At 45.4% G+C, this 27,035-nt stretch overlaps 1 protein-coding gene across 1 annotated transcript in view; it reads right to left on the bottom strand.

The window, feature by feature from the left end:
• The window catches only part of LOC100541911 (max dimerization protein 4), a 34,403-nt gene that overhangs the window by 6,000 nt on the left and 1,368 nt on the right, over positions 1-27,035 (bottom strand). The window contains exon 2 of the mRNA XM_019614991.2: positions 21,622-21,651. Coding sequence (XP_019470536.2) covers positions 21,622-21,651 — 30 coding nt within the window. The remainder of the gene's footprint in view (positions 1-21,621; positions 21,652-27,035) is intronic.

The raw sequence follows: 27,035 nt of genomic DNA, 5'->3' as shown, positions 1-27,035 counted from the left end.
CCACAGCCCACTATGAGGGAGCCAGAACAACACTTGGAGCAACACCAACGAGCTCCAGCAGCATCAGGTCCATCGCTCTCATTCAAGTGATACCATTACCATTCCCAGCAACTTCTCTCCTGTATTAATGGCATCAAATCCATTGGTAAAGAATGAAGATAAGCAAAGTGGCATTTCTACAGCTAACTGGTTTCCAAACTTTTTGTATTTCTTTAAGGAGGCACTGGCAGTACAACATTCCATGCAACTCTAACTGCCAAAGCAAAGCAGCAGCAAACCAAAGAACGTTGTACCTTTCAGTTTTACACGATGGAAATAGATTCAGAAGCACTTACATGAGCAACATCTGTACCATTTTCTTTCCACCAGCCCAGTCTGAACAAAGCAATGATCTGGAGCATGCCTACAGCCCCCACACAGCACTAATAATAAGCGAAGCGGATCACAAGTGTGACATGAATAATTATCTGTTTCCAATCTGCTATATGCTGCACGAAGGAAACAAACTGTGCAGGAAATGTAATGCTCCTGGTCAGGACACTCAGAACAAGAATTCAGCATCAGTATCTGAAATGCAACTTAAGAGGATTCAGTGTAAACTGAATGACAAATGACATCGTATCTGGAATGAGTACTGTAATGCAAAAACCTGAGAATGAGTGGGGGAGAAAAAAGCAAAATAAAACCTAATGAAAATTCAGTGCTGTAATGACGACACACTGACGTGTAGTTCTGGCTGTCTGTAAATTAGTGGTGAATTAAGTATGAATTCAAAGAGCATTTCTGTAGAATTGTTAATTCTTTCTTCAAGTCATTTAGGAGAAAGCGGTTATTGGTGGAAGTATGATTCAAGAGAGAACAGATGCCACAGTCTTTGTTTAGGGCTGGGGCTTGGTTTGTATTCAAGGCTCTACACCTAACAACCAAACTGCTTTTGTTTCATGCACAGCCCCATAGGTGGGAGCAGCCCCAGCTGAACACCCCTGGGACTGCTGAGCTGAGCCACGATGCTGACCTTTACAGCAGATCCAAAGGATGAACTGCCACCATCGGGGGCTACTGGGAGCTATACAGAGAACACAGGTTAACACTTTATTTCTGTTTCTATAGCCTTTAATAGCTACCTGTTTTTTGTGTGTATGTATTAAGTAAAATCTTGCTTCGGGCACTGAATTCAATCCATCTTTTTGTTTTCTAACTGGCCTCTAAGCATGCATGCAGCCATTGCGTCACTCGGTACAACTTGGATGCAACTCTATTTAGACAGCTGACAGAGAAGTGGGGACTGAGGATAAAGGAGGATGTGGCAAGAAAGAGGACAAGAAGAGCACCCACGTGGCAAACAGAGAGTTAAACACACAGACCAGAATGACTGCTTGCCATAAAGAAAGTCTGCTTCCTGCAGGATCACAATAAGGGTTTGGTGCACTTTGTTAGCACCCGCTGGGGCAATGAGCAGAGATACATCCAGTGGGCGAGGCTGTGAGCCTGGGTGAAGCACTGTTCTTTTATGTCCTACGCAAAGCAGGCAAAGCAGGACTTGGCAGCAGCGCCACAAAGAGCATATGACTGAAGTTAATAAGAATATTTTAACTGATCAATGAGAATAATTAAAAGGAGCTCGACATTAAAATAATAATAATGCCTTAAAACATTCTCTACACTAACAACAGACAGCACTAAGTGTAATAAACACACCTTGCTGAAACACCCACTCTAACTTCATCTTTTTTTGTGAGTGTAAACAAGGAGATATTTTCTTTCATTCTTTTACTCATATCTTTACATAAATGTTTATGTGGCTAGTTCATGTATTGTAACACAAGAGCATCATCAATGGCCTGGATTATGGACACGGAAACTCCACCCTGCCACAATTACTAAATACCCCACGTTTTTTAGTATACGCATCTTGGAAAAAAACCCTCTAAGAATGTAAGAGAGCACTGCTGGCATGTTGCAGTAACAGATCACAGCAGCAGCAAGGGACTCCGACTTCACAGCAGATAAATTGTCACACACAGGATCTGTCAGCACTAACTTCTCCCTAGCTGCAGGGAACCGACAGCTTTTCCTCCTCAGCTGATGGGAGCCACCCAGAAGGCAGCCGCAGAGGTGATCACAGCCTGAGCCCTTCGTGTTCTGTACATCAGGCCACAGACTCTACCTAGAAAATAAGCAAAAAGCTGCCTGGTCCAAGAGGAGCTGGGGAACAGTCCCTGTGCCCGTGATGCGGCTCAGTGCAGTAATTACACTGCTCCAGCTCCAAAACATGACACCTTCGCCCACACCACACATGATGTCAGGCGAGTAAGCCGATGCCTAGAAAAGTACACGCTTTTCCCCTCTCATGTGGATGCACAGAAATATTCCCCTCATTGCTGCTCTTGAATTTATCCAAGAACTTAAGGACCTATAACAAGCCTCCAAAAATTCACACACTCGAGCTGTGTGGAGGGAGTGAGGTGTTGAGAGAGAAGCCAAGTGACCCACCTCAGATACTGCGTGTGCTTTTCTGCCTGAAGACAAAGACATGTCAGATGGTTAAGACTCCATAGAATCATCACAAAATCACAGAGTGGCAGGGGCTGGATTGGGTTATGAACTCAAAGCCCATCCAGTCCCAACCCCTTGCCGTGGGCTGGTTGCCCCACACCAGCTCAGGCTGCACAGGGCCAATCCGGCCTTGAGCACCTCCAGATATGGGGCACCCACAGTTCACTGGGCAGCCTGTGCCACAGCCTCACTACACTCTTAGTAAAGAAATTCCTCCTCATTTCTTCTCAGAAAGAGTGGTGAGGCATTAGAATACGCCTCTCAGGGAGGTGCTGGAGTCACTGTCCCTGGTGGTGCTCAAGAAAAGAGTAGAGATGGCACTGAGGGACATGGTCAGTGGACATGGAGAGGATGGGTTCACAGTTGAACAAATGATCTTGGAGGTCTTTTCCAACCATAACGATTCTATGATTCTATCACTATCAGATTGCGTAAAAAATCGGTCACCCTCCTGTTCATAAGCTCCCATTAAGTACTGGAAGGCCGCAGTGTCCCCTTTTCCAGCCTGAAAAAGCCCAACTCCCTCAGCCTTTCTTCATAGCAGAGATGCTACAGCTCTCTGAGCACCTTCAGTCTTTTCCTCATGAGCGAGCCTATCACATGGTCCTGTAAAGCTCTACTAACAGTTAATAAAAAGGAGCTATAGCCCCTCTGCATTAGTCAAGGCTCCCCTGGGGCAGCTGTCCTACAGCAGGTGGGTGGTTCACACTTCCATAGAAATGACAATCACTTTTTGACAGGCACCATAACAGCTATTGACTGGGACTCCCCTGAACTGGCACTGAACCTGTGAAAGCAGCACTGGGCAATACTTGCTAAGTACTTCAGCCAAATGAACCTGCCAGGCCAGAGGGCCACGTGAGAGGCCTACCTCAAGGCACCAAGCCTAGGTATCCAGACAGGATGCCATGCCCAGCGGTGCTGGAGACTCCCCCCACAGCACTTCCATGAGAAGTTCACTTGAAGGCCATGCTCTGCTGTCCACAGACTCCAGAGAAGGACGAGGAGCCACACTGGCTGGAGGGGCTCGGATTTACCACTCTTTTAAGACAGGCTGCTGTGCAAAAGCACATGAGGATCTCTGACTCTAACCTATCTCAAAATTGCATAAATTAATCTATTAAATAGCAGTCAAAAAGCTTCCCCATAGGTATGAAATTCTGGATGCAAATACATTTACACCAAGAAATGGAATGCTATGCTGCAGAGGGGGAAAGAAAAAGAACAAAAAGTCTATTGTTTGCACTGGGTAATCTTAATTCCAAGAAAACTGCAACAATTCCAAGAAATTCCTACAACTTCTTGACGGGTGGTTGCAATGGGAACAAAATATTCCTTGGTAAGGCCAAATAATGAAATAAGAGGCAATGGCTGTGAGGTACATGATAGGCATTAGGAAACAAATGTATTACAAAGGCAGTGCACATGCAGAATAGGTTGCTCAGAAAAGCTGCACAAGTGCTGCTACTGGAGGTTTTTCAAAATTCACCTTGACAAAACCACAGTTTTTCAGAGGTCCTTCCAATCAACACTGCTGTGACTGTATAAATCGGATTGCTTGGAAAATCATAGCATTTGACTCACAAGATTGCACTCACATAGCAGGGAAAAAAAAAAAAAGTGCAGTTCAAACTGCCAGTCTTATCCAATACAGTGCTGTAGGTTTGTGGAGTGACCTGATCCACCTACAGGCTTTCCATGGGAGCTCTCCGTAGCTTTTTTAGACACAGCGTGGTAGATAGAAATAGCCTGCAGACAGTTAAAAAGTAGGCAGCAAAAAGCAAAAAGCTACTTCTCAGGCAGCAGCTGCACCGCTCTCTGTTGGCGGTGAAAGTACGTTTCCTAAACCACACAAGTACAAATCAAGAGACCTAAATTAGGGTCTGTTGTTTAACCCATTGATCTGCACCAAGTCAACAGGAAAGGAAAGCTTTCCTTTGGCAATGCATATCCAAAGCAAGCTGTTTTACCCTCCCTGTGGCATGCTTCAGCCAGGCCTAAGTGAAATTACACGGCACAGACACTCATGACAGCTTACAGGGTGGCAGTGAAAAATGCTGCCATGTCCAAGCATGTATGTATCACACCACTTTGGTGGGGAAACCCACACAGACAGAGCTGCTGACAGCCCTCCACACATCTGTGATAGGAAGCACGGGGCAGGCACGTCCTCCAGGCTGCACTTGAAGACAGCAGCAGCAGTTCCCACTGCTGACATTGTGCTGCTCACTGCCTGCAGAAAGCATCAAAATGGCAATGCTCATCCATTGATTCCTCAGCAGTCACAGACAAGAGCACAGAGCTCAACAGATACAGGTCACATTCCTGACGGATCCACCTTGTGCGTCAAGACCTCAGTCCACGTCCTCTCCAAGTTAGAAGAGTGACTCTCTCACACGTACACATTCTTGAGTTGACTCAGTGGCTGTAATAGGGAAGGGCTGACTCTAGCAGCAAAGCTTGATGTCCCATGGTAAGTCCCAGAACAGCCCTGACTACTCCATACCTACTGACCCCTACCAGCAGATTGCCCAGGCAGGACACCCTGTTGTCCTGGCCATACTGAGGTGTGTGCAGCAAGGATCTGAAAGCATGTATGGGCATGAAACACTGCCTGCTTCACAAGAAGGCCTGAACCGTGCCTTCTGCAAGATGTTTTCAGTGCTAAAAATGCTTGCATGGCTGAACATGTGTCTGTATTTCAGAAGTCCCAAATTTAGTCTACTAGACTAGCTGTGTCTAAGGAGGTTGACATACTCTTAAACCAATTGCTAAATATATTTACTTGGAGATGTTTTGCAAACAAAAGAACACTACAGATCAAACACTCAAATGACATTGAAAATGCAGTCATTAGAAGCTGCACTAGTAAAAACAACAGATATATTTGAAATAGGTGCAAAAATTAAAAAAATCATCATTTCTGAACTTCATCTATTTCAATCCAAGAAACAGACAGCTTCAGAGCCTGCCATAATGTAAGCCTTGTCCTACCTCACAAGGAAAGCCCCCAGAGTTTTTAATACAAACAACCTCCACACTTCAAAAAGAAAAAAAAAAACTATTACAGGTAACCCGAATAAAAATTCTGAAATAAATCAAGGAGAAGCAATATTCTTACAAACTGGACAGAGTCACTGAAGCATTTCAAATTCCTCCTTTCGTGTTTCACATTTTTTTCCACATTTAAACCTATCCTGGTCCTGTGCTGTGCAATGAAGTTAATATACACAAGTTTAAATATAGAGCAGTTACTAAATTTTTCATTGTTGCACAATGACTAAGTAATCTGGATTAATAACATACCTAGGATAAAGTCAGAGAAGGATCTCTGCACCAAAAATTCACTTCTGGAGTCAGATATGCAGATTCTGGAGTCCAAGTACTTTGCGAATCAAAGAGGTTTGGGGTTGATCCCACAGCTTCAGCTCAGAGACCATTGCAGTGAACCATGGGGTTTGCTTCCTTAAGAAAAGTGATTCTATCTGCCCACCAGACAAGAAATTCAGCATAAAATACAGAAGTGAGCTAGCTAACTGCAGTCATGAAATACTGTGTTTTTACAGGAAGACTCTTCACAGTTTTATTTACGAAGAGCCACCACCTGTATGGGGAGCAGTAAAGTTTTAGAGAGAATCAGCAAATGAGGATCTCTTGTGACACATTCCGGTCATGTCCTCTAAGTAAAGAACTTCTTCCTAACATCTAACCCAAATCGCTCCCTTTTAGTTTTAAGAGTCCATCCCCCTCCTGCTTATAAGGTTCTACAAGAGCTCCATCTCTTTTTATTTTTTTGCAAAACCCCCTCTGAGTGGTGACAGAATTTTGCTACTGATAACTTTATGATGCTGAAAACAAAATGTTTGCATGTTATTTTCTATATTCCTGGGTACCATTGTAGGTATATACAATGTAGATACAGACATAATTATATACCCCACTGCTTAGCAAGAGTTGGTATTCAGGCACACCTGCCTTATTCCTCCATAAGATAACACTTTTCCTCAAGTGTCAGGAATGATATATTTACAGCTCTGCCACGCTTTTAATAAGCTACCAAAGATGATCCTGCACCAATTAAAATGTATTTGTTTACACAGGCATTTAGAGAGATTGTATCTACAACTTCCATCTTAAGAAATTAAAGAAACTCCATTATAGCAAAATGTTTCTGAAGAAACCTTTCTATTAATGGTCCAGGCAGGATTTAGAGTATCTCCAGAAAAAAAGATCAAATACAATGCAAGATAACAGCTCTCCACTGAAGTATAAAATCTTGCCTCTACCATATTTTCCATATTTATTTCAGCCAGAAACACTTTCAGTACTTTTTTTTCCACTCTACAAAGGATACCTCGAACATATTCCCAGTTTTTCAATAGAGGCTCATATTCAAACTGCACAATCTACTTCATCTACACAACAAATTTACTTTAGTGAAAAGGAAAGAAAACCTCTTAGTATTAAAGCACTGTACCATGGCGAGGCACCCAGTGTGCCGCACTTGGACATTCTGATTGCTTTGAGATGTGTGAAATATTTGCTCACAGCTGAGTGCCTCAGAGTCAAAAACAGAAAATTCAGTAGTGCCCTTGCAGCAAACTCTTTTGGTTTTTATTATACAAGGAAAAAATAAATCAAGCAAATAAATCAGCGTTCTGTAGATGTACTTCTCTTTGAGCAAAGAACAAAATGCTGGAATTTGTGCTGCAGGTGAAGATTCATAGGTTTGTTCCAAATCATATTTTTTTGCCTTTGTCTAATACCCCCACAGGTCTCTCTATCTAAATTCAGCGTGGAAGCACAGGAAGGTACAGCGGTAACAGATGGAAAAACCTGCAAGTGTCTGGTCAGAGGGACTTCAATGCAACACCCTAATAATCTCTCTAAATTGGAGAGGCATGGATTTGAAGGATGGACTGGTCAGTGGATTAAGAACTGGCTGGCTGGCTGCAGCCATAGGGTTGTGATCAATGGTTCTGTGTCAGGGCGGAGGCCGGTCACAAGCGGTGTCCCTCAGGGGTCGGTCTTGGGACCGGTGCTCTCCAACATCTTCATCAGTGACACAGATAACGGCATCGAGTGCACCCTGAGCAAGTTTATGGATGATACCAAGCTGAGCAGTGCAGTCGATACATTGGAGGGAAGGAAAGCCATCCAGAGGGACCTGGGCAGGCTGGAGAAGTGGGCCCATATGAAACTAATGAGGTTCAGTAAGGACAAGTGCAGGCTGCTGCACTTGGGTCGGGGTAATCCCAGGTGTTTATACAGACTGGGAGAAGAACCTGTTGAGAGCAGCCCTGTAGAGAAGGACTTGGGGGTCCTGGTGGATGGGAAGCTGGACGTGAGCCAGCAGTGTGCACTTCCAGCCTGGAAGGCAGCTGTGTTCTGGGCTGCATTAAAAAAAGGTTTGCCAGCAGGGAGAGGGAGGTGATTGTCCCCCTCTACTCAGCTCTTGTGAGGCCCCATCTGGAGTACTGCATCCAGGCCTGGGGCCCCCAGAACAAGAAAGACACAGAGCTCTTGGAATGAGTCCAGAGGAGGGCCACTAAGATGATCAGAGGGCTGGAGCACTTCTATGAAGAAAGGTTGAGGGAACTGGGCTCTTAAAGAAGAGAAGGCTCTGGGGGACCTCACTGTGGCCTTCCAATACTTGAAGGGAGCATATAAACAGGAGAGGCAACAGCTGTCTACCAGGGTGGATAGCGATAGGACAAGGGGGAATGGTCTTAAAGTGAGACAGGGGAGGTTTAGGTTAGACATTAGAAGGAAGTTCTTCACACAGTGGTGACACACTGGAACAGGCTGCCCAAGGAGACTGAGGATGCCCTATCCCAGGAGGCATTCAAGGCCAGGCTGGATGTGGCTCTGGGCAGCCTGGTCTGGTGGTTGGTGACCCTGCACATAGCAGGGGGTTGGAACTAGATGGTCATTGTGGTCCTTTTCAACTCAGGCCATTCTATGATTCTATGAATCAGCACAACAGCCTACTTTAGCATGTACCAGGAGTTTCAATGCTGCACCTGCATTTTCAGTGTCCTGAATATTTTTGTGTCTCTGTTTCTCTAAATCGAAACTGGCCAGACAGCTCCGGAAGCGAGGTCAGTGGTCTTTGGGTGCTTCTGTAGTGTCTGAATAGAATCATACAACCATCTGAGTTGGAAAGGACCTTTAAAGGTCATCTACTCTGATTCTCCTGCAGGGACATCACTTCCCTACAAAGGCAATGTCTGCAAGACTATCTTGTAATCATTACCTTTGAAAGAGCTCTGAGCTTGGCTATCCACGTTTTCTTGTGAGCAGCGGTCAGAAATGAGTGGTGATGGTTCTAATTCTTACACCACAGAAGACAGAAGAAAACATCTGCTGCCTGTCATAACGCTTACCGCTTCCCAACTCAATGTCTTCTGCACATTTTCACTCTGAAAAATATTTACGTTCTCTACATCCCTCTACACCAATGCACACTGCAGCATTCATAGTGTATTCTGTTTACTTTCACTTAGTGCCACTTCAGCCCACTTGCTGAGCCAAGACCCCACGCCTTTAACTTTGCTTTTTACCTTCCAAAAGTCGCAGCTCGTTCATGTTTTGGAGTATGTTCATGTACCAGGCCTATTCCTACATCGTTTAGCAAACATAAGTTGAAGGAAATACCTGCAATACCACAGATATATAAATTTTTGGCCAGGCACAGATGTTGGCAGCAGCGTGCAAGAGGCTAGCTGGGGACAGGTGAACCTGGCTGCTTTGGGAGCAGGAGGCTCTGGCTGCTGATGAGAGGATACCTGGCAGGCCCTGCTGTCCACCTTGCCCTTTTCCCCTCTTTCTCCTTTGCCTGTCCCTCCAGCCTCTCCTTGTCCTGAATTACGAGCATCAGTCTTCATCAATGTTCCTTCATCTCTCAGGGTGACCACAAGCAAACTTCCAAAGCTCTTCGCACTCTGGTTGCTACTGGAGGGTGGGCTGGGGAGGCCAGAGCATCTCTCATGGCAGCAGACAGACTGCTGAGGGCCCCAGAGGCACAGCAGAAGACATAAAATCCCTACGGTGCAGTTAGTGCTTGTTACCATCTAATTCCTCCATCTCCTCCCACTCAAGTCCTCCTGCCACTGTGAGCTGTCAGGGAAGTGTGTAAGATGTGACACTGCTGTCTGCCCTCCAATGCTCTGTCGTTTGCATGCAGACCAGCCCCACATAGGACAACATCCAAATGGACTGCCTGGTTTCCAACTAGGACTGTTCCTCCTATGGACAGGGCGAGCAGTATGCAGTCATGCACAACAGTAAGCAGTGAGAGCAAGGCTCAGGAGCAGGCAGGACACAGCAGCTCTGCCTGGTGCCAGCCATGGTCAAGGGGGAAACACAGCCCCAGGCTCAGCCTCAGGACCTGAGGACAGGCATCTGACCACCCTCACCTCCTCCCGTGTGCCTGCACTGCTGCTCTCTGCAGCTGGGCCTTGCCTCTGTTTTACATTGCTGTTAGTGAATGGCAACCACGGGGTTTAACAGTCTTCACTGTCTCAGGTCTCGGAGATAAGTAACTGAAGCATGCAGAAATCTGAGATGTGCTTCTCAGAAAAAGTCAATTGGAATTTACAAGCTCTAGAGGGACTCCCAAAAGCATCACAAGCTAACAATGGCAGCTGGATACCATTTGTCTTTCCTGGATGGTGACCATCTCAGAGTCGCACATATAGGATTCCCCATTCTCTGACCAGAGGCAGTAAAATCTCTGACCTTGCAAGGGTGTGAGGCAACAGAGATCTACCATTATGGTAACTGCTGAAAGATTTCACCTTTGCAGAGATTTGTTTTTCCCTCTGTAAACAAAACAGGAGTGATTTCAACCTAGATTTCGTATTGTAACCTTCTGGTTTTGCTCATCTACAGAAAACAGCTTTCTGCATTTTAAACCTTCAAACTCAATGTCAAACAAGTGTGAGTAATCCTTACACCTACAGAAGAAGAATTTCTGTTTCAAATGTCTCCTATTTTTAGCTCTGTTATCTACTGATTATCTTTTAACATTTACCTCCCGAACACTTTTGAGCAGTAGCAGGAGATGCCGCGCAGCACAACAGGCAGCGTCACGCTGCACCTACCTAACACAGGCAGACAAACAATGCCTGTGGGGAAACACAAGTGGTGGAAATACATCTGTACATACCTGAAAGTAGAGTCTACAAAAAACAATCGACTGTGTTTTCACTAAATTCATTTACTGCTTTGTTCCTCCAGCCTCACACTTCTTTGTTTCACACATTAAAATGCACACATTGCAACTGAATGGTCCTCCTAAATGAGACCTCTCCAATCCATCTGTCTTACTGGCACTCGTGTTTCTTAGATTATTCTGCAGGAGGACTTAAGATTTGGAGTTTGTCTGTTACCTTAGAACAGCAATAGACCAAATTAGATAAGGCAGTGCCACTGCAAGACCAGCCCATCCCAGTATTGAGTGGCTTTAATTCCCACTTGAAATGACATGAGCTACATGCGTGCACACACACACACACACACACCACCCCCCTCAGAAACCCCAAGAGTGGATGACAACTCCATCTGTACACAAGGGCAATGCTCTTTGGTCTTTGGCAGCAATGAAACACACTATTCCCTCCTCTTCAGCAAATCCAAGCCTCCTGCCACAGGTTTGCAGTTCTGCTTTCATTTGCTGCCTTTCCCCATGCTCTTGTAAGGAATTCATAGAGGAACTGCAGAGCATAGGGTGAAGAGAACTGCATTTACCAAAATGAGGAAAATCTCTGTTACGACTGGGGAGTTGTTCTTCAATTATCAGACTGTTTCCCCACATCAAAATGCTAAACAAGAACATCATGTTTCAGGACAGCTGCCAACAGGAAGGATCTTCAAAAAAAATTAAAAAAAATAAAAAGGGAAGGGTGGGGGGTACAGTGCTCAGAGAGGCACAGAGGAGTTGAGCTGTAGCACAGCACTTAGTGAAGAGAGCACAGCTACAAGGTCCAGTAAGCTTCTCCTGCCTCACTTTATACCTCCCTGCAGACCTGGTTGTTTTATACACACGCCAAGTGCAGGGAGAAACGTGTTCAAGATTTATATTTTTTTTTTACATTGCTGTATGATGCCAAATTAATCGAGAGGCAAGTCAAACTGAATTATTTTAGCTAAATTGAAACCATGCATTGGCTTCACACACCGAGTGTGAGGTCTTCGTGTGGCAGACAGAAGAACTAAATGGCCTTTTTTCCTGCTTGATGATAAATGCAGAGTGTGAGGCCAGTGTCCCTGGAATAACAGATACCTGTGGCTGTCACTTAACTGTCTGCTGTACCTTTACATTCAAATGAAAAGGAAACATCAGGAACCCAGTTTAACCCTAAAGGGCACCTCTAGCCTAACAAACACCATAGGAACTCCACCAGGCATCACAGGCATGAAACACCCACCACAAGAAACTACCGCTCCCACCACAGCTCTGAAGCAGCCCTATCTCCATTTAGGCACCTATCAACCACCTTCTCAGTCTCACAGGTAGGAAGCTCTGACTGGGAATTTAAGTACTAGAAATGTTTGTTCAGTGCTACTTCTTACTTCCATCTTTGCTTGTGCTGATACTTCCTGAACTGTATCACAGAAGTATTAAGGTTGGAAAAGACCTCCAAGATCATCTAGTCCAACCATCAAACCATCCCTACCATGCCCACTAACCCAAGTTCCTCAAGTGCCACCTCTACCCTTTCCTTGAACACCGCCCAGGGATGGTGATTCCCCCACTTCCCTGGCTAGCCTGTTCCTATGCCTCACAATGCTTTCTGAGAATAAATTTTTCCTAATTTCCAACCTGAACGTACCACAGCTTCATGGCCATTCTAGAGTTGGTAATGATGGCAGCTTGAGCATGCACGAGCAAAACTAATTGGCTTTTAGGGGAAAGATGTGGTGGGCTTTGCTGTCTTTATTAGTGCAGACACTTGAGATGCCTCCAGCAAGGCAGCTGGGTGCTTCTTGTCCCTGCCAGAGACAGCAGGGTGCCTGCTCTAGCCAGCCTAAGACTGGCTCTGGTCCCAAGTGAAAACACCAAAGCAGAAGAACAAAAGAAAGAACCCTGAACTAATTAAGAACACACGTCCCCATATGTCCTGTTGAACGTCCCAAACTCTGCTACTGAAACCCTGTAATTAGAGGTGGATAGAAAAGACAGAGTGTAGGTGCATATATAAACAAATACAGAGAAAGAATTAAATACACCAGCTGTAATTAAATATGGTCTATTCCAAGACTACAATGAATTCAGAGTTCAGCAACACTTTTGTAATATTTCTCCCCCAAAACAATGACCCAATCTGGTGCCATGGGACAGTGCAGAGTTGCAGATATCTGACAGCCCTGCCTAAAAGCTTAGATGTAGCTTGCCACAGCACATGTAGTGTCTTGTTTATAATGCAATTTCCGTTCCATTTCCTTTTCCATTGAATGGTACAAAACTGACTATCTCTGCCAGACAGGGTGCAGTTGTGCAGAATATGAAAGTGATCCATTTTGAGATGGCAAGGTTTGGAATGGCTCTTCACAACTCTCCCTCCTTCCTGCTTCTCCCTTCCTCACCCTAATCCAACCCTAATTTCTTAAAAGCAGTGTTCTGAAATTATCTGGTAATAGAAAAAAAACAACTTGAAGCTTGGACCCATTTGCCGTTTGAGTATGTAAATTCATGCAATGGGAACCAAGACACCTGACAGCTTATTTCAAATACCTGTCAGCACCTAAACCCAATAGGTGCTTCTAGCCAAACATACACAACCAGCTCCCAAATTTCCCTACGAGAATTTATTTGCTCCACCCACACTGTTCATTTCAGCAGTCAACACAACAGCACTTACCTATTGGGATGAAGGCAGCTTTGTTCAGGGAATTAGAGGGTTTGCCACCTTTGTGCTTTGTAAATACTAGCTACCCTGGTACGTACGACACACAGCATCTGTACAACTGATACCTGCAAACACTCCTGACTTTAACAGCAACTGCTGAGTTCTGACAGCAACTACATGCCATGCAGGCCCCTCATTTAGCATCCTGCATCTTCATTCAGTTATCTGAACAGAAACATCCACAAAACAAAGGCAGGTAAATTTGTTAGGCATTAATCCCAAGGTGCCCATTGGGAGGACAGGACTCAAGCATTTCTCCAGCTTTTAGAGACTTTTCACCACACTTAGAGGTAATCTTTCTTCTGAGCCTTCCGCTTTCTTGCTGTCAGGTAAAGCTTAGCTCAGGTTTTCTTAATGTAGGACAGGCAGCCTGTGACTAGAGTTATTAAAGTTAGAAACATTGCAACAGATGACCTCATGTACATGTATCCAAGCCCACACCTCTTCTGTATCAGCTACGTTGATCTCCACACGCTACATAATTAGTTACACTAATTTATATAGAAAAAAAACACTTGTGTAACATAAGCTAGGCTTAACGAGTAAAACTAGTCACTGAGCCACCTTGCTCTGATCTAGCAGGATGCACACAGCTCTACAGATGCAGTTTCCATCTCAGAATGCAGCACTCCACGAAACCCCAGAACAACCCTCTCCTTCCAAAAATAGGCAAAGAGAGACAAAAAAGGGAAAATCTCATCCGTTCTTGTGAGATGCACTTTTTAGGACAAGAAAAGTCAGTTTTAACCAGATCACATGTGTGGGATTTTTGGTGTTTGTTTGTTTGTTTTTCAAAAAAAAGGCTCAAATTAAACTGCTGTGAAGGAAGAGCATTATGCTTTTTTTATGGTTATGATCCAGTGTCTGAGCAGAGCTTCCAGAACCACAGCTGCATGCTCCATGGCACGCTGTACTACCACGTGTGTTGAGAAGAGAAATAGACTGGGAATTAATTGGTCTGTGAAGGAATTCTGTGCAGCCAATCTAAGCCATGGCCTGTTATGCCCAAGTGTTTGCCAACAGACACCAAAAGGGGAAGGTGGCATGATCTGCAACAGGAAAGTGCATGCTGCTCAATTCGGAAAGCAATGCATTCAATCTGGGACCTGGCCACACTGTACTCAGTACTCCAACAGCATAAACATCCCATGGAAAAGGGACTAAAATAGAGCTGGAAGTGCCAACACAGCATGCAGAGGAGAGGATGGAACAAGAACCCCACAGAAGAGCATCATCTCCTGCGGACTAAGCTGGTACCTCAGTGTCAACCCCAACCAGGGACACTGGGTCACCACACACATGCTCAGAATATGTCTGGGAGACATTAATCCACTCTCCTGCAAATCTGGTGCAAGGCCTGAGCTCAGCGCCCATCTGGCCTTAAACAGCAGAGCCATGCTACTGGTGTATTCATGAGCTCTGCAAACTGTGTTAAGCATCGCTGCTCCCAGTGCTCATCTGAGGGCTTCCACAGAGATGTCAGGTTGGGATTCACTCAAGGATTCCCATTGTGTTACGCAGGCCTAGCTTCAGAGACAGCTCCTTAAAGCCCATTAGCTGACTAAATACATTAAAAAACAAATAACCAAGATCCACCTTACTTGCTAAGCTTTAAAGGCACACTGCACTTGCAGAGGTTGCCAGAGAAGTTATGGGAGCTCCATCCCTGGAGGAGCTCAAGGCCAGGCTGAATGGAGCCCTGGGCAGCCTGATCTAGTGGGTGACAGCCAGCTCATGGCAGGAAGTTGGTTGGAAGTAGATGATATTTAAGGTCCATTCCAACCCAGTCCATTCTGTGACTCTATGACTGTCTTTTCCATATCTAATTCAGCAAATTTCTTCCTTCTCCTTAACAGAGGAGCCACCAATGAACATCTCTTCTCCTGTTTGCAGAGGGCAAGCACCAAGCTTTTGTCTGAATGGTTGAAGATGCCCACTGACCTCTGATTTGTACAAGAGCAGCCCACTCTTCTTATCATGGTGGCTAAGAACTGGTCTGGTCAATTAGCAGATGCTGCGAGCATAAACCACCTTCCACATAGTCCATTAGAGGCTCAGAGGAAAAAAAGCATGCGCTAGGTTTCTCAGTCATCTTCCCTCTGCTCACTGTCTGTCTGGATAGGAAGTGGAGAAGCCTGAACCCATACTGAGGCCCTGTAGTTCAGCAGGAAAAATGACATGACAATTTAATAAAGAGAGTATTTCAGTCAATTTTTCATCACTAAGTAAAAGCTCTGCCCAAAGCACGAGGATGTGTATGTCTATGACACCTGGAATACAGCATTCTTTGCAGATTAATTCCTAAGCTTCATCTGATTAATGCACCCCTCAGAACAGCAGTCTAGATGGGAAAAGACTTTTGTTGGGAGTGCATGGCCAGTGTCATGTTGCTGTGGGCACTGAAAAGACTATGCTGGAATTTACAATGGCTACTGCAGCATGTTGTGCACAGCAAGCCATAGGTCTGAAATCTGCTGAATACCTGAGGTTGAGGAAAGGTGAGGAAAGAACAGCGCTGTGCAAAGCTCTGAACATCTGATTTCATTGATTCCATGGATTCATCAGGCTGAAACACATGGGACAATTCAACAAAACCAAAGGATTAAGCTTTCAGTTCTGGGGGTTCAGTGTTTTAAAGACTTTGCTCAACTAACTCCAGAAAATACTTCTTAAGGCATTTTAAGACACGAACCCCATCGTATGCTTTGCTCCTCAGCTGGAAGCCTTAGGTTAAAGTACAGGCAAGAAGGGGTTTGAGCTGGCTGAGGCCAGGCCTTTCAAGATCCTCCAAGAGGCAGAACTAGCCAGGAGGAAGCAGGTATTTGAGCCATGTGCCTGTCTGCCCACAGAGGCAAGTCAGACTCTTATACATCATCTTGTTTAAGCAGTGCAAAGGTATGTTTACTGCAGTTCATCTGCGAACCACCTTACACCAACAGGAGGGTATAGAAAGCCCTTCAATTGATGAGAAATAGGTAACAGCATGGAGGTTCTGTTCTGCTTGTAAGACTACGTGGTTCCCGAGACTCACTATCTTTACGTGCAGTCTGCACACGTCCTAGCAATGGCAGTAGATTTTATAGACCCGTTACAACAATGATATCTGTACCAGGTCAGCAAGACCCAACCAGTTCAGTAATCTGTAGGCAACAGCAGCCAGATCTGGATGCTAAGGAGAAACATTAAACTGACAAAGGAGTGAAGTGTACTGTTCTGTACTGCAAATTAATACCGTCACTTGCAGAACTGATTCCACCCTGTCCTGAAGCTGGCATTAGGGTGTGCCAGTGACAATCAGCTGGGTCAGGAAAACAAACTGAGAGAAGCAGCAAGCCTCCCAAATCCTTCTGCACAGGGCAGCAGCCAGGCTGGGCTGCACTCATGATGATGCCCAGCAGGAGAACACACATGGATGATCCTTCCATGGAAGCATCCTATGTCCTCAGCTTCCAGCAGACCCTTGGGGGATTTCCTGAGCTGCACTGTAACCTTTAAATGTGATGGATCAATGCAGTTGGATCTTTGTGCGGCACAACATGCTAACTGCAATGGTAATTTGGGTTTTGAAAAGGCAGCTCATAGTAAAAATAAACATTAAGTATTGTTTTGGTATGCTGTTATTTCAATGACCTTTTAGTTCTAAGTTTATCAGCAACTGGTGAATGCACACTTTTTATTAACCCTGCAATTTACTAACACAGAGAAGCACAGACAGAACTTAAAGACCACTATGCACTCTCCAAACGACAAGTGTGACAGTGCTCCTGGCAAGCTCAGCTGCACTTCTTTCATGATATAACTGATAATCTATTAGAATTTAACTTCACAGGCACCAACTCTTATTTATTGGCTAATGTTGTACATCACAGTGCTTCCATTAAAACATATATACATTTAATCAAAACTCGTATTTATATATACATATCTGCTTTATACACATAGTGATGTTTGCCTGACAAGACTTTAGGCTTAAGGACCACCCAAAGCATGGCACACAACCAAGGACCACATTACCTTCAGCACACATAGTAACACTTTCAGCCTCCCCCGATCAGCGCTGTACAACACTACAAATGAGGCTCATTTAGAAAAGTCAAAGTTTCTCTTCTACTAAAATGTTCTGCAAGTCACTGCATCTCATGTATTTCCCATCCTGATCTTGCACTTTTAAAAATCTCAGACTGTCTCCCACAACCTACCCAGGTTTATGCAGCATCAGAGCTTCTAGCAATATGAAACAGCATGTTTTGAGCTCAAGCTAACTGTTTCTTGTCCCACATGACACCCAGAGTACAGCTGAATACCTCTACTCTTCCCCCTTTCAGAGCAACATCCCTCGGGAAGCAGGGCAATGTCCCTAGAGCAGCCCTCTCCCAGGGACCATGCCTGCTTTTCACTGGGATGGGATGTGCTGATTCCTGCAGCAGGGCACTAGCAGGGATGCTGCAGGGCTGGGCACTGCCTGTCGGAGACCTGCGGTCCATTTGCTCAGAGACATTGCACAGCCCCCTCTTAGTTATATTCCCTAGTGCCTCACAGGGGCATACCTGTTTGAGGAATGCACAAAGGACAAGTTTTACTGCTGCTAATTCACTCCTTCCCGCATTCTTGATTAACAAACAAACAAAACCCACAGGGAAAAATCCAAGAGACCTGGCAGAGGCAGGAGATAACTGTCTGCCTAAATCAAGCCAAAGCACTTCCTCAGTTTACGAGATGGGAACAGCAACACGTTCCCTGCCCATTTCAAGAACACTGAAACAGCAGCTTTTTCTTCATTTCCTCACTAATTCTTAGAAGCTGTGCTTCAAAATTGTTCAGTTTTCAAAGGCTCTGCCATCCAAAGGGTGAGATCTCAACCTCACAGAACTCCGCACAGCCATGCCAAAAAAGTGAAACCTCCAGGAGGGCCGGACCAATACGGCTGCCCAGGGCTGCACGTGCTTTGCAGAAGGGATGCACCATTGTGAGGCCACTTCCTCCTGCAGCACTGCACCAGGAACAGGGCTGAGTCTACCATACTAAGATCCCAATGCAGTCCTGAGAAGGACATACCTTGGTTTTTCATGCTGTAGTACAGAATTAGCTTAAAATAATGCAAAGGAGTGAGGTTAAGACACTTGAATCTCTCGTGGATTCTTGGTTTTCACACAGGAAAAGCTAAATTCCTTCACACAGGTGTCAGGTTAGGGCCATTTCAAAATTTCCTTGCAAGAGGTCATGAGTGCCAATGTACTTCCTATTTATGCTGCTCAGTGAAAGCCTACGGATACAAAGCTCTAGAAACACTAACAAACAATATATACATGTATATTATTGAATATTATCTGCTGTATCATTAGAAACTAGTTACTTTTGAGTGCCATTCTGACTGACATGCCTTCAGCTATTACAGTCTCATCTAGAACATCTTTCAGGAGGAAGTTTTTCACTCAGAGGGTGGTGATGCACTGGAACAGGTTGCCCAAGGAGGTTGTGGATGCCCCATCCTTGAAGGTATTCAAGGCCAGGCTGGATGTGGCTCTGGGCAGCCTGGTCTGGTGGTTGGTGACCCTGCAGGGGGTTGGAACTAAGTGATCATTGTGGTCCTTTTCAACCCAGATGTCATCTGTCCTTAGGACAGATTTCTTTCCTCCCTGCTTTTTATTTGTGTGTTTCCTGCTTTGTGGCCCTGAGGTGTGAACCTTAACCACTTGGCACCAGAGTGGGCAAGTCATCAGATGAATGAGTCCTTACAGAATTTCACCAAGATGGACCACGTTCAAGTTCTCAGCAGGGCATCCTACTGAAGCTTACATCAGAAAGAAAGGAATTTGATGAGTGAAATGCTGACAAACACCTTACTATAGCTTTGATCTCAAGTCTATCCTACAAGAAGAATTTTGCTTGAATTATATCCCTGTTTCCATTTCTCTTCCTCTCAGCATTCTCTCAAGAGCGCACCAAAAACCAACCCAGCACATGAACACACTCAGAGAGCAGGCACTGCCCTTCCCACTGACGTCAAAGTCGGAGCTCAAGCCCCACGTGTGCCACACGAGCACAGGGCACAGAGCAGCACAGCACAGCAGAGCAGAGCAGAGCACACTGCTGAGCGGCCACGCGGCGTTCTGGCCTCTGGGAGCAGGGGAGGAGAGCAGCCACTGCTGCCCCAGGGCCTCGCCGCGGCTGGGAGCCATTAAACTTTACAAGACGCCTGATGGATTTTAATGCCATGTTAGTAAAGCAGAGCGAAGAACAGTACGGTCGGTATTATCAGCTCATAAACCCACTGTGCTGGAGGAGGGGGCTGTTAAAAAACAGATTTTACAAGAGTCCTTCATGCCAATCCGTTAGGTAACTAGAATTAGGCACATCTCACGTGCTTTGGGAACACCGGTTTGCACACACAGCGTACTTGCACTGATTTGCCACTCACACCGATCACCACTGATAATAAAATCACCAGGAATAATAAAATCTGGCTTCAAGTGCAGCGAAACCTGAGGAGGTGCAGCAAGCAGAAGCAACTACAAGTGTTAGTTGTGTAACCACAAGCACACCTATTTTTTTCCCACCTATTTTGACCTTGAGATGGCAGAGAAAAGAGATCTAACGTGACAAGTACTACCCAGTGCACCACCACAGAGATACAGTGCAGAATGAAAGCAAGAACAGAACTTGAACAATGAGCAGATCCCACTACTGCCCCTGCATCTCCTGCAAGTGGTGTTGTGCTGCTGCAACACAGTGTGGTGGGGCAGAGGGAAGTGGAGGATAAGGGTGGAGAAATGACCAGGGGGAAAAAGGAGGGATGGGCACTTTGAATGGTGACAAGTCAGTAACGGCAGAACGGGAAGAAAGGAGGAACAGAAGTGAGTATCCAGAAAGAGGGTGGAAAAGAATAAGAGAGTGAGAAAGAAGCATAGCTGGGGGCAAAGGTAACTTTTGTTAAAAAAAAAAAAATAGAGACCAAAGGGCAGAATTCTGTACGAAGCTTTTTTTCTTGAGGACTGATCTCACTGCTTGAGCCACTGCCCTCTGCAGCCCAGGCCTGAGTTCCTCCCATTCCCAGGATGACCACGTGGCTGTAAGGCAGGGCCACATTTACTCATATTACAATTAAACTACAGGAAGGCATGCTGGCATGCGAGGGAAGTGATGACCGTGTTGCTACGTCACTGTGGCCACAGAACAGATTGAAAAAAAAGAAGAGAAAAAAACATGAGAAAACCCCCAGTGAGCTCAGTCTGGCAGTGCCATCAAAACCAGCCATCAGTCACCTCTCACACATTCAGAAGCAGGCAGCTAGGCGTAGCTCATCCACACTCATGCACACACTTCTTTGATCCATGAAACCCAAAATACCACAAACTAATGAAAAAGGACAAAAGCATCCCGAAGGATGTGGATAAAAACGACCCCAAAGATTTTCCTGCATGGTGCACACAAGGCAGTGATCCCACAGCGTGGGGCCGGGCACCTTCAGCACGCTGCAGTGATCTGAGTGCATCTTCAGGCACTGCACGCTGCAGCCAGACCTCACCTGCCAGCAAATCCCAGCAAAGCACAACAGTTTCCAGAACTGTGCAAATATGGGACCCTTACAAACCACGTCTTTGGGGTCTAATGAATGCCCACAGTAACTGCACAGTTTCCCAGCATCGACTGCCCCACATCAGGGCTGCAGCTCAGGAGCCCACCTGCAGCTCTGTACCAGTGCAAGGGCAAAAACATCTCCATAAGTACCAACGTGCAATGCAAGTTGCAAGATCAAAATTAACTGTACTTCAGGCATGCTTTTAAAACAATGAGTACTTCTGTGTGACATATTGTTCCCCCAAAATAACCCGCCTTAATCACAATATATCTCCAGCAAATAGTTGCTGCAGTTGGATTCTTTATTAGTAACAGTGCAGTTAACCAGTTACGGCTTTAATTAGGCAAAAGCTAATTATCAGAGGTGATTCAAAAATAGCATACTGAATAACATTAAAAAAAAAAAAGCCAACAGAAAAGCAACATGATACCTATTAAATTTTAGTTGGTAAAAAACAACACTTAAAAGATTTGGTGCAGAATGAAAAGATTTCCAACAGAATATTCTGATCTAAGCACAGTCACTCAGACGTCAGCCACACATCCTTCAATTTGCTTTTCTCACAGGACTTACCTATGTTTTTCTAGTTCGTTGTGTGAGGACCTATTAAAAAAAAAAGAGAAGTAATATTAGAGAACAGGTTAAATACTGGGATTTAGAACATTTAAAAACCAACACCTGCATAACAGAACTCTAAAATATATACTTCTATGTATTATGAAACAGCTTTGCTTTCAAATCACTTTTACATCTCTTAAATATTTCAAGGTACCAAGTTAATCTCCACGAGTAAACGGTGGGTTGAGGGGAATTATAATAAATTTGCATTAATAAAGTTTTCAATAGATTCCGAGAGTGGATTGGATATGAAAAAAAAAATGATCAGGTTAGTATTAAAAGCAGCCCACGAGATTTTTATCTGCAAAGAAAAGCTGTGAGGGGGCAGCAGTGTTAGGAGATCTGAGTGCCGATGATAAGGGAGAAAGCACCCAGCAAGCTGGCGCTGGAGCCAAGGAGAAGCAGAGGAAGGAATCAGCAGCCGAGCACCGCTGTTGACATCTTAGTGGCAAAATAAAGGAATGCTCTGAATTCTTCTGAGCCTACAAACAGAAAAAAAAGCCCAGTCCCTGAGCTGGCCACACCGGTATGCTATTCTCTTCCAAACTAACAGGATTTGAGATTTGTTTTTTTCCCCCAGCTGATGCCTCAGGTTTTTGCCATCAGAAGGCAGCCCTATCTTCTTGGGGATTTGTTTTTTTTTCCAATTGATTCAGCTGGAAATACCGATTTTATTTATTTGTACAGCTCAGACTAAAGACATTCCCAAAACAAAATTACTGTCACCACTTTGAACCCAGCAACTTCCTGGAGTATTACTTCTGTCCAAGCAGCACCATGTGCAGAACGTTAAGGATCACTATGGGGTGAGTGTGGACATCTCGACAGCAATATCCCCCTGAGCGACATGTGCCCCATACAGCAGGAACTGCTCTGTCTGTGCCCACTTGCACCCACAAATACCTTGATGAGAGCTGCACCATGAACATTACCTCTCTGGCCTCAGAGAGGAAAAGAGAAAGAGCTCATGCAAAGGAATAACCGTTGAAGAAAGCCACAAGCAATTTATTTCAGGCCAGCACAGCTACAGATCCCACAATGAATTAAGTGAACAGCCCTGTGTGTGTTAAGGAAAGCCCAGGCACACACAGCGTTCAGCAGTGGTGCTGATCCGCTTTTGACTGAGAGCATCCCAGTGTTGCTACTGAGACATCAATTAAGCAACCATTACCTGCTATCATTTGCTGAATAGCCTATGGCTTATTTTTATAACTTGTTACATCAAGTGAGCTCACCCAGACAGTACAGGTATTCTTCCAACACCACACAAGTGCTCTCCTGACTGACACACTGAGACTGAGAATGGTTTATAAAGATATTCTGTGCTATGCTGGCATATCAAGTTGTGGTTACTGCATTTTAACATCCTTGCCATTTGACCCCAGTAAGGTCCCTATTCCCATATACTCTTAGATAGATCAAGCTTTAGCTCCACAAGAAGCAAAGAACACCATGCCCGACCAGCCAGTGCTCACAGAAACACACAGAAAACAAATGCTCAGTCTGGAACCGTTCTGCACAAAGACCGGGCAGGCTGGGGACAGTCACAAGAGCAGTCATGGAGGACTCTGAAGGAGAAGCAACACTGGCAGATGCAGCCAGGCCAGCTTTGGACCACAGACCCATTAACTAAAACAAACTGCTCCAACACCTGCCTTCACAGAATCACAGAACCCACCTCAATACCTGAGCATGAAAGAACTGGCACCAGCAGGAACTGTGCATGCTGAGCAACACTGTGTCCTTGGGGACAGCCTGGGAACCAAACCTGGAGAGCTGACATCTACCTGACCACTGTTCCACCTGCAGAGCAGCTTTTGGAGAAGAGGAGGCTCAGGGGAGACCGTATCACTCTCTACAACTGTCTGAAAGGTGGTTGCAGCAAAGCCTCTTCTGCCATGCAAGCAGTGACTGGACGAGAGGAGACGGCCTTAAATTGCACCAGGAGAGATTCCAGCTGGATATTAGGAAATGCTACTTCTCTAAGAGTGGTGAGGTATTGGAACAGGCTGCCCAGATGGTGGTGAAGTCACTGTCCCTAAAGGTGTTCAAGAAACACATGGAGATGTGGTGCTAAGTGGCATGGGTTAGTGGGCACGGTGGGGACGGGTTGACAGTAGGACTGGGTGATCTTAATGGTCTTTTTCAACCTCAATGATACTATGAAATGCCCTGCAATCTGACAGGTGCTCTGGAAGGATTAATTAGAAAGCACAACAGTTTTCATTCATTTGGTTTCTTTGTGGGAGGAGAGATGAACCTCTAAATACTATTTACTTTCTCCTTCCACACTATACATACTATAAGAATATCCATCTGCTTCTGCTCCTACTGCAACTTGAAGTGAGATAAAAGTTAGAACTGCTCTACACACAAACCAGCACTCCAAATCCTACCATGATTTCAGAATGGAAGCTTTTATTATTTCACTGATATAGGGAGTAGGCCAGGAATAAGAAGACAGATGGATATGTATGTTTATAAAAGAACACATGTATGTATTTATATAGGAGAACCAGGTCTATGCAGCAGTTTTCGGACCAATGACCTGTGGAGTCCTTCAAAAGTGGCTGCAAAAGAAGGAAGACTTCTGGCATCAAACCTAAGTCCTCTGTGCTGGGTTGTGCATCTCCGTGCACAACTTCAAGGAGCTGGGGGTAATGCTGGTAAAGGAGTCAGAATAAAAAGCCTCAGCTAAAAATGGGAAAGAGACACCAACAAACATAATCATCAAAGTAATAGACCCAGGAGGAGATCCGGAGTGCTGTTTGCAGGCATGGTGGCCCAGGATAGTCCAGTAAAGGGCGAGCAATCAGCCAACAGCCAAGCAGCAGTTTTCTTAGTGAATGCATTGTCCAAAGAAGGTATGGAAGAGGAAGGAGGAGCCAATAAAGCCAGGGAACCCTATGTCCACACCTGAGCTGGCATGAGACACACATGGAAATACTGCAGCCCATTACCTGCACTGCCCTGCATGAGGAGTGTAATGCTGAGCCTGTGTACTTGCACATCCTGCTCTATATTGACTGTTCTGGGAGCACTTTCCCAGTTACTTTAAACTGGACACACCACTTACAGTGTGCTGGTGTGGAATTCATCCACCAGAAACAACTTCTGCATTCTCCTCACAGCCTTGCAGATTGGGCTGGGCACTTCCTTACACACAGCTCAGGCCCCTGGATCCAAGCTCACGCTGCTAGATGATGGCAATGATTTTGTTTCCTTCCCACTGACACCAGCATTGCAGCTTCCAGGCACTGCAGGCTCAGCAGTGGGGAAGGAGCAGCCGGTAAGATTTATCACATTAGGACCAAGAGCATCAGAGTTAAAAACAAGCTGAGGGATATTGATTGCTGTCCCTATGCAGACTGTTTTAGGAAAGCAGACTCAGAGGGATCCATCGAATTCAGAAAGCAGAGTCGTCGTCCCCACAGCCTGCTTCAGTGCTTTCTTCTCAGCCTTCCGCAAAACAAAAAAGAACAGAAAAATAAAAGTCAGCTCTGATCCCCACGCCGCGTGGGCACGGAGCGACATCTGCGCAGAGCCAGGGGCTCACTCTGCTGGGCACGTGCTGCCTCTCGCCGTGAGCCAACACTAACAGAGGAACCCGGATACAGAGCTCTGTTTTTATTTGAAACACCAAATGCAGCTTTCACCCCTTTTTACACATAACCCTTCACCAGAGCGCAGCAAAAAGTACAGCCCAATTTATATAGCGCTCCGACCAAAATACTGACTTTAATAGATAGAGAAGATATATTTATGAACGGGCCTTTATTTTGCTTTTTCCCCCCCCTTCCATAACGCAACTCCTAAAGGAGCAGGCCAAACACTGCACCACTGACGTCCAATTCCTTTCTCCACGAGTCAATGTAACCGTGACCTCAGTGGACTGGCATCCAACACACTGATTTCAGTTCTCATTTTACCTTATTTCTGACCCTTTCGGGTCAAGGATGCTGCTGTCCCTGGGCTGGTACCATGCTGTGCCACCAGCTGCATGGCAGTGCAAATCCACCTCACTCAGGACGAGAGTACAGGATTCCAGTGCCAAGCCCTTTCCCTTTGTCTCCTCTTCCCTTTTTTTAATAGAAGCACAGAAACGTTTGTGCTTTCGGGTATCACGAGGACAGGACACAAGGAAATCCAGCTTCCTGCAGGCCAAGCTGGGTTCCTACCTGAGCCTTGCTAGCAAACGTCACCAAATTTCCAATCTGTGTCATGCTCCTCCTTGGCACACTGCACACATTATCTCTCCATTTCACAGCAACCTCAGGGAGACATCCAGAGGTTTGTTATTAAAATTTCCAAGGCACAACCCCGCTAAACCCAGCTGCTTGCTTTATGCCCTTTCTGTAATTCCAGACAGACATTAACTAGAGTTATCAGACTGCACTGCTCTGATTTAGGAGCTACAGTTATTGCTCGGTGAAGAGGAGACATTTATTATCCTGCGGTCAAGTACATGATAAGCATTTGTGCAACAAGATGTGAGCTGGGTTTACCTTTCCTCCCCCCAAAAGTCGATTGCATGCTTCTGCCTCTCTCAGATCTGTTCTCATTGCACAACAAACATGCAGCTTCGCTGACCACAGGATTTGGGTCAGAACTATTGGAGGAGCACAACTCTGAATCTCAACAATGGACATCAGAGAGAAAATGGAGCAGCCTGGTTCATGGGACACGGTAACGAGCACACTGCAGGAAACCTGGCCTGAAGAAATCACATAAAAACAGATAATTTTCATATAGAAGAGAAGAAGATGGCTAAAAAATGTTTGCTAGCCACTAACCACCCTGCAAACACCCTGCTGAGCAACAAGCTGCTGAAGAACACTTCCAGTTTTGATCCAAAGGTATCAGTAGGCAAAGCAAAAATGTGAAAATCCTGCAGTGGACCGTAGGCTTATAGATTTTGATTGATTAAATGCAGTTATGCTGCTATTTTTTCTGCTATGAATCCAAATCTGTCATTTAATTCCCATAGGGAAGCAAACAGTGCTTCAGCCCAGACTCCATTGCCTGGTCCCAAGGGTCAGCACCCTCCCTCCCATTCTGCTCACAAGAATCCCAACCAAGATGCACCCCATTCAGCAGGAGGATAGAGGCTCCAGGTATCATGACGACACCATATCAGTAGGGGAAGCAGCACCTTGATGAGAAACGAGGCCCTTCTGCCCCAGACCTCCAGAAAATCTGGAGCAGCTGCAGGGGTGCTCTGAGCCCCCACAGGCAGGCAGCATGGGGAGGAATTGCAGAGCAGAGCGGTGCATGGCACAGCCTCCTGCTGCTGACACTTCTCCCCTCCTCCCCTTTCCTCATTTTCCCAAAATGAGGAGGAAGATGTTTTTCATGCTTATATATATATA

This window comes from Meleagris gallopavo, chromosome 4 (genome assembly GCF_000146605.3).
Source record: "Meleagris gallopavo isolate NT-WF06-2002-E0010 breed Aviagen turkey brand Nicholas breeding stock chromosome 4, Turkey_5.1, whole genome shotgun sequence".
NCBI classification, from domain to species: Eukaryota; Metazoa; Chordata; class Aves; order Galliformes; family Phasianidae; genus Meleagris; species Meleagris gallopavo.
This window is presented reverse-complemented; position numbering and strand designations above follow the sequence as displayed.